Genomic DNA, 7,797 nt, shown 5'->3' with positions numbered 1-7,797 from the left:
ATCCTCATCAACAACTCTCTATTGACAAGTGAATGGTGGCATCGAAGAACCGGATCAGCCTCAAGCAGTACATCAAGGTATGTATTAACATCTATCAAGGTAAGCTTTTTTCAGCCACAAGAAAGGAGCTATTTCCCTCACTAGTAGGAGCATTGGATCCACCTGTAATTTAGCTGGCAAACAGGTAAATTCATTTAATAATTGATATTTATCATAAGATTTTGAGTTATTCACCATTATTTCAGACATTAGAGAAATATAATAATTTAAGGCAAAACCAAGGTAAACTGCATCTATGTTCTAGAATTCTATTGGGGTCTAAAGGGGTAAACCACAACTTCTGGGTGAGTTTCAAACAAGCCTCGGCCTATCGACAAGTTGAGCTAGCTGGATGTAGCTAAATAACGACGGTCTGTACCTAAAACCATCTGGATTGATCAACAACATTACAGATAAATAATGTACGTGCCAAAATAGTGAACCTCCATTGAAGGTTCCAATAACCACACATAAACTAATGACATTCACTTAATCTCACAGCACTGTGGCTGCAGATGTACAACAACACAAGCAGGTAATCTGAACATGCCCTGAAGGGTCTGAAGGCTACTTGATATTTATGTATAGTGATAATGTATTTTTAATACAGACTACATAGGTTTTCACTTTTTTGTCATGTTCATGTTGTGTGCATTTTCATTATTCACGCGAAATTCAGGTTGGTGTTATTGACTGGCCTACTGGCCTGTCGTGCAGCTCTCATGTGTCGACACCGAATTAAACAATATTGTAGGACTGTTTGTGACTACAACTACAGTCTTTCAACCCTTGGATTTTGTACTTACTTAAGAATTCTACATGTGTGTAAGAAAAGCTCTTCAGAGTTCAGAGGCAAAGCGTTACAAACATGTTTACCTCACATTGTTACCTTTGTTAACTATTCAATAGCAAAAAATGTGTGTGCTCGTGTGGTGAGACGCATGGGCGTAGCCCTTCATAATGATTAGGGCCGTCACAGCCAATGGCTTGCGTCACCGTCCTATTTATTCCGAGGTAGCGTTGTGTCGGGAGGTGCCACAATTTGTCCCCACGTTACTTCCTGCTACGCCCCCCAGTCAACTTGCTACCGGTATGTACGCTCCTTCTATGTACGCTCTGACTCTGGCTAATTTGTTTGTAGCATGGTAATTTACTCTTTACACGCTGTGGTCGCTTTGCAGCGCTTCCACCTGTTGCTTGGCGGTGTCCTGTCTTGGTCAGTGGTGCGTGCTGGGCTATTGATCGTGTAACATTCTGTATGGATTCCTACCGAACGTAAACATTTAGCGGAGCTCCGTGAGCTCGCTGGTTGGAGTGGGAAGTCGTCAACTTCCTGGTACGTATCCCATAACTTGGATCTCTATTGCTCTTGTTTTTACCATTATGTTTAGCACTAATGGGGTGTCCTGTGTGCCTTCTAGGTACTGCCGGTTGTGTCCGTGCCTACTGCTGTTTTTACCATACGTAGCTTACCTGCATGGCTACCTCATCCGTCCTGAGCTAGCCACTTGCCTGGAAGATAGCGGTGAAGACGCTAACAACCACTACTTTTAACTTATCCGGCTATCTGTTGTCTTGTCCTTGTGTGTTGTCTGTCTGTGTTGCAATCAGTGTGGGTGTGTGTTCTGGGGAGGTTTTGGTTACTTTAGGGGATTTTGTTTATGGTGTGCTTTAGTCCTGCTTAAGTTAACCCACTGGCAGGAGGCCTTTTTGTAGCTGCGGATCACCAGTGGTCTGCTTAGCCGCCCAACCATAGCCTTTGTCATTCTGTGTAGTTGTGTTTATTGTTTGTTTATATATTCCCTCAGCCCTGATAGCTTTGTTTCCCCCCCTACTCTCATACAGTGTGATTGATACTTGTCTTGTATGTTATATGTAGAGCCTCTATTTTTATAATAATAAAGACAACTTATTTTTGGAACCTTGTCTCTGGTGCCGTTAGTCAACGAACATGTGCGACCACAGAGCAATTGTTCTATTTTGGGCATGCCATTTTAAATGTTCTCATATGTATCTGATTAGAACATGTCTGAGGTCCATTGAAGGCAGGGGAAAGTAGAAGCACAGAACAAAACAAAAGACCTGGGGAACTTGATCAAGAAGAATTAAGTATAGTATATTACAAAAATAATGTGAACTGGATGGAAAATGGTGAAAAATGCACAAAATCTTTCTTCAACCTTCAATACAAAAATGTGACCATACAAAACTCATTATAAATGAAATGACGATATCACTGAACAATCCATGAATCACCGAATGATATTCTGAAAGAGGAAGCGCAATATTTTAAGCATGTCTTTTCTTTTCAATCTTGTTCATCTCCACTCATGATTATTGCAAGGATTTATTTCCTAAGCATAATGTTAAATTGTCATCTGCACAAAAGTAAAATTACAGAAGATGAACTTCTGAAGCCAACTGAATCTTTTGAGGCGGGAAAAACCCAGGGGATCAATTGGTCGTCTGGTGGGCGCACTGCAAAACCTAGCCAGCCACGGCACACACAGAGAATGTGTGAGCAGTGTGGAAAACTGATAGAAATAGCTGCAAATAGTAGGTGACAGTACATTATATTAGATCCCCTGTGCAGTAACATTGTGAGGATGAACTCAGTTGTCCAACCATAGACCATTCAATATTTCTAATGACATGCACAGCTTCAGAAAAGTGCTAAACTATTCAGAAACTCAGATACATAACCAGGTTTAAAACTGAGACATTTTTATGAGTAGACATCCACTGATCTAATCTTGTCAATCGATGGCTGATGGAAGCAGGCCTTGCTTCATTGGCAAAATGAGAATATTTGGGCTATTAAACTGTGGTTTACTTCGCATGACTAAGGTAGAGTAAGGCTTCATACGATATCTATGGAACTTTCTACAATGTAGCCTAACTTTAAAAAGTTGGTTGCGAGTGAGCCTGTCTTATCGTTGATATGCTGTGTAGTAGTCAACACCAGCAGCAGCAGTGAGAGCAGTGACCCACAACCTCCTCTGGTGTGTGTTTTGCAGAAATGTGTTTGTTAGTACGTTTCATAGTTATAACTATCGTGTGACCTGATATATAAACCAACTGCATATATAGTGGCAAACATGTCCCATTCTTGTAAATGTCGCTTCTCCACCTATAGCCTGTGGACGACGTTAGATGTGTCTGTGCCCAATATGTTTCTTTTTGCAAGTATTGTAAAATTGAAATCCTCCATCAGAAAAAGGTACGAAAGGTAGAACCAGAACCCACAAAGATGAGGCAGGCAGTCAGTGTGATTGGCTCCAAGAGGCTCCCTCCACCCACGCAAGTAGTTGGTAAGTGACCAGCGGAATACTACAAAGACAGTTTCTGTTGGGTCGGAAATGCTTCTGTCATCTTTTAGTCTGTCTCTAATGTGTTGGAAATGTCCTTTTGTTGCATTGTTTTTGTTAGATACTCTTCTGTCTTCTCCTAGCCAAAACAACTAGACCTATGGGAGCGGCTACTGTAGCTGCTGGGCCCTCTGGAGGTAAGATACTATTTGTTAGATTGAAAAATACAATAAATTCAAGCCAAATTAAGTGCCATGATATTCTATGTATGTCTTCTCATTGGCCAGGTGTCAAGAAGAAACCAGTTGCATCTGTTGCTCAAGGAGGTAATCTTGGTTTTCATGTATTAATAAATTATCCATAATTAAATCAGTTTTATTTGCATGGCTCAACACTTACTGTAACAATACACTACAGAATAACAACTTGGTTTGAATTTCAAGTGGTATTTAATCGGCAGAGTTATCTAACAAGTTCACAAAAAATCTTCCTTCCTATTCAAAGATACAAATGTGTTGACATTTTTTGTCCTCAATGCATATAGCTACTGTTGGAGGTGCACGGCGGCCTGGATGGGACCTTAAAGGCCAAGTCGCGGACATGACAAGGAAGATGCAAAACTATCAGAGCAGAACCAAAACACTGAGCCAAGAGAATGGCGAGCTGAAGGAGTCCTTCAACATAAGTCAGCAGAAGCAGGCGGAGATGACCGCAGAATTAAAAGTGCTTCGCCAAAAGCTCAGGTAAACAATCCAATGGGCTTGCCTACCTAGGTCCTAGGGCACTGTCACGTTGAGTCAAACCCACAAACAATTAGGCTCAATTTATTCTCCTGGGAGCCAGATCAGAATTATTTGCTGGACTACAATTTAGTTTTAAGCTAAGGCATGTAACTTATTAACTTGACCAGAAGGGAACACTGGGTGTCCTGCTCTTTTTCGTCCACATACTTCAGTTGTGTTCACAAACCTAATTTGTTGGCTGTTTGTGTGTTGCAGCCACCATGAGGTGAAGCTGGCGGCCCTCTCTGGTGTTCAAGAGCAGCTGGAGGTGGTGACCAGCGAGAAGATCACCCAAGACAAGAAGTTGAACAACCTTGAAAAGGAGCACAAAGTTGTCCAGGGTGTGAGAGATGATCTGGAGGTGGCGCTTCACAATGCACAGGTAGAGCACTTTTTGTGTATTTAAACACAGACTAATAATCATTGCTAATGCTATGATGTAAGATTTTAAATTGACTTTTTACATTTAGATTTTCAACTAGAAAGTCCCATTGTGCTAAAAAGCGTAGTAAGGTTTTCTAAAATCCCAAGTTCCAATATCTCATGTCTTGGCTCATGAACACTTTACTCTCCTCCCTGCCTGGCAGACCAAGCTCTCTCTGCAGGGGGCCACCCTGAGAGAGGCCCAGGAAATGGTAAGGAGCCTGGAGGAAACTGTTGCCCACCAGACAGACGAGCTCCACTCTGGAGAGATGGAGCGCAGGAGACTGCACAATGAAATTCAAGAACTCAAGGCAAGTCCATCTGTGGCCCACTCAAACGGGTATATCAATGCATCGCCCATAGAATTGTATTTCAGGGAACTGAGATGATTCTCTACAGCATACTTTTCTGTCTACAACATGCTGAGCCATTTCACCTCCCACCCTAACAAGATGCCCACGACACTCTTATCTCTGCAGGGGAACATCCGGGTGTTTTGCAGAGTGCACCCTCCACAGGCAGGCAACCAGACTGACCACATACAACTTCCGGCAACAAGGTCCTCACACTGGCCAAGACTGAGGAGGTTAGAATCATGCAAAAAAAAAAAAGAGGGAGCAAAAAGCACTGCATATTTCAGTACTTCAGGACTCTCTGCAGGCCCCACAGGAAACCGGTTGCTAAGCTACGTGGCTCAACTAAGTAGCTAAAGCTAAGTCCCTTTTAAGGAAGTGCTCTGTCCCTCAACTCTGTGTTAAAACAACAGAATAAAACAGTAAAACAGTAAAATAATCAAACAAGTCAATACATCAAAAACAGTAAATCAATCTATACTTCATATTGTTACTCTTACCATTTCAATACTTGATTATAGATACAGTAGTACTCCATCTTTTTGTGGATGTGCTTTGCATACTTCACTCCGTAGGCCTTACACAATATTTCCTTTTATGCAGTAATAAAACTCTATCATCAAAAACAAACTTCAGTAACTTAATAACATCCATCAGTAATCATCCCTGAGTAAGTTTACACAATCAATCATCAGTATTCTTGTATACTTAGTACTTTCATTGGTTACATGTCGTCATTAGGATGAGGCCTATGCAGATATGCTGACGTGGGGTTTTACCCTCATACACTGGTTCCTCTGAATTGCTTATGTCGTTACATATATTTGAATCAACTTATCATTCAGGGATCTAGGGGTGTCGAATTGATAATCAGATCCATCACCTCCTCATCCAATACTGGCATCTCCAGCTGTGGTAGGGACATCTCATCGATGAGGTCAAGGATGTCGACCCTGTCGGCCATCTCCACAGACATTGGTAGACCGCTCAGTAGCATCTCTCCCGTTTCTGGAGCAAGGTTTGGCATTTGAACATCCTGTTGCCCGGGTGCAGGGTATAGGTCGAAGAAGGAATTAGACAGAGGAACATCCGCAGCCGCGGAGTGCCTCATCAGGTTTGGTAGGATCTGGTCAACTACAGCCACAGCTCGGGACATTGGCTCTGGTATGGTTACCTCGGTTTGTGCGGGGGGCGTTTGGTCTAGTATTACCCAGTCTGATGGCAGCTCTGGTAGCCCACAGCAGACGACACAGTCACAGTCCTGGTGTGTAGTGTCGGTTGAGGCCTCCTTTGGTGGCTCTGGTAGCTCACAGCAGATGACACAATTACATCCCAGGTGTGATGTCTCCTTCGATGGTGGTGGCGGTGAGGTCATCCTCTTGGTCTCCTAAGGGTCTCTCTGGAGCATTGATCCTCACGTTCTTCTTAATAGTGGAGACCTCCTCGTCACCATCAGAGGTTTGAGTCGCCCGGGTAGCCACGCTGCTACGCCTCTTGAGAATGGATTTCGGTTAATAGTGGGTAGCTTCAGACTCAGACTCTGATTCCAGGATTAGGCCTCCCGGTGGGGTCATCTCCCTGGGTGGTGGTGTAGTTTTGCTGCGCCTTAGTGGAGGCCTTGTCTTACGCGTGTTGGCAGTCAGAGCGTCGTTCGTATCCTTTGGCGCCATCTCCTGGTCTTTAGATGTCCTTACCCTTGATGTTCTGACCTTGCTCTGCCTGGTCTGGAAACCTTTGGTAAGGTGTTCAGGTTGGGGAAAGGCCGTATCGGCGACAGGGAAGATCGGTAGTGACTCTGCAGTCCTGACAGTGGTGGGAAGCTCATTCCACCAGCGGGGCGCCAGGACAGTGAAAAGCCGTGACCGAGTGACGCAGCCTCTGAAGTAGGTAGTTATACAGTTGGTTAGAGACACCTGCTCTGGAAGTGCAACAGTGCTGAGCCAGAAGAGCATCCCATCGGCCGACTTTGCCAGACTCTGGCTCACCCTGACATGCTTCAAGGAAGCACTATGGACCTCCCGCAACATGCTGGTAGGGAAGCGCGTGGAGACCACCCCCCAGGCAGTGGTAGCTGCGGCCGTCGAGACCCTGGGGTGCCATGTCTCACGCTGCTCATTGCTAGAGGCCTGGTCCTGACTGCGCAAGTGCCACTGCTGCCAAGCCCCCCCCCCCCCCGAAACAACACACACGCACTGCACACACCCCCTCCGAGACAACACACGTGCATACCCGCAAGGGAGAACCGGGCTCTGGGCACAGGGTCAGCCATATTCGGCGCCCCTGGAGCAGTTAGAGGTTAAGTGCCTTGCTCAAAGGCACAACGGCAGTGGTAGGTGACCATCCCAGTATCTACTGCCTCTCTCGAGCGGACATTTTCAGTCCTAAAACACATTAAAACCTATTCAAGAAATAAGACTGGGCAGGCTTGACTGTCAGCACTGGCCTCCATGGCAATTGAGAAGGACCTTTTATTGGAAGTGAAACGCACCGATGTACTGTACAACCGTGTCATTGAACTCTTTATAAAGAAAGAAAGGAGGATGGACTTTGTCTTTAAATGATGAGCAGCTTTGGTAAGTTTGATACATAAAAATCTATCTTTACTAGCCGGGCCCGGCGCCACGAGGGGTCTTAAGGGGGCTTCGTATTTCAGTCACCATGTATTCATGTCTCTGCAATTAGTGTATTGTAACTCATAGGTGTTGAGTTACTGTCACTGTGAATATGGGGTGTCGAATGACAATAGCCTTTAGCCCTAGTGTCATTGTGAGGTTATTCGAAGGCGGTTTAATTGCGGGAGAATAGCACTAAAGGCCTAGGTGTAAAATACACGGCCCGTCCCTCTTGTTAAACTTTAAACTATGCAGCTTTTTGTAACTCTCAGCCACTGAA

At 44.4% G+C, this 7,797-nt stretch overlaps 1 protein-coding gene across 3 annotated transcripts; it reads left to right on the top strand.

Annotated features, from left to right (window-relative positions):
• The first annotated feature begins 1,090 nt into the window (after positions 1–1,090).
• On the top strand, positions 1,091–5,399 carry LOC310819822 (kinesin-like protein KIFC1). Of its 3 annotated transcripts, XM_083691222.1 has the most exons (9): positions 1,091–1,129; positions 1,221–1,375; positions 3,254–3,350; positions 3,491–3,544; positions 3,635–3,673; positions 3,892–4,090; positions 4,346–4,511; positions 4,717–4,863; positions 5,032–5,399. In XM_083691222.1, exons 3-9 carry the CDS (start codon positions 3,290–3,292, stop codon positions 5,260–5,262), a joined length of 897 nt encoding a protein of 298 aa, XP_083547348.1. In that variant the 5' UTR covers positions 1,091–1,129; positions 1,221–1,375; positions 3,254–3,289; the 3' UTR covers positions 5,263–5,399. The 3 variants fall into 3 exon arrangements, with proteins under 3 accessions (XP_083547348.1, XP_083547349.1, XP_083547347.1); XM_083691223.1 differs by lacking the exon at positions 1,221–1,375 and having other exon boundaries at positions 1,114–1,129; positions 3,469–3,544; XM_083691221.1 differs by lacking the exon at positions 1,091–1,129 and having other exon boundaries at positions 1,137–1,375.
• The last annotated feature ends 2,398 nt before the right edge of the window (positions 5,400–7,797 follow it).

This window comes from Argentina silus (genome assembly GCF_951799395.1).
Source record: "Argentina silus genome assembly, chromosome: 19".
NCBI classification, from domain to species: domain Eukaryota; kingdom Metazoa; phylum Chordata; class Actinopteri; order Argentiniformes; family Argentinidae; genus Argentina; species Argentina silus.
Note: the sequence above shows the minus strand (reverse complement) of the source record. Positions and strands in the feature narration are given on the sequence as shown.

Coding starts and splice junctions, on each gene's coding strand:
- LOC310819822 (XM_083691222.1), top strand. CDS start 3,290: ATGAGGCAGGCAGTCAGTGTGATTGGCTCCAAGAGGCTCCCTCCACCC. Junction 3,351..3,490: donor TCCACCCACGCAAGTAGTTG/GTAAGTGACCAG, acceptor GTCTTCTCCTAG/CCAAAACAACTAGACCTATG. Junction 4,864..5,031: donor ATGAAATTCAAGAACTCAAG/GCAAGTCCATCT, acceptor TTATCTCTGCAG/GGGAACATCCGGGTGTTTTG.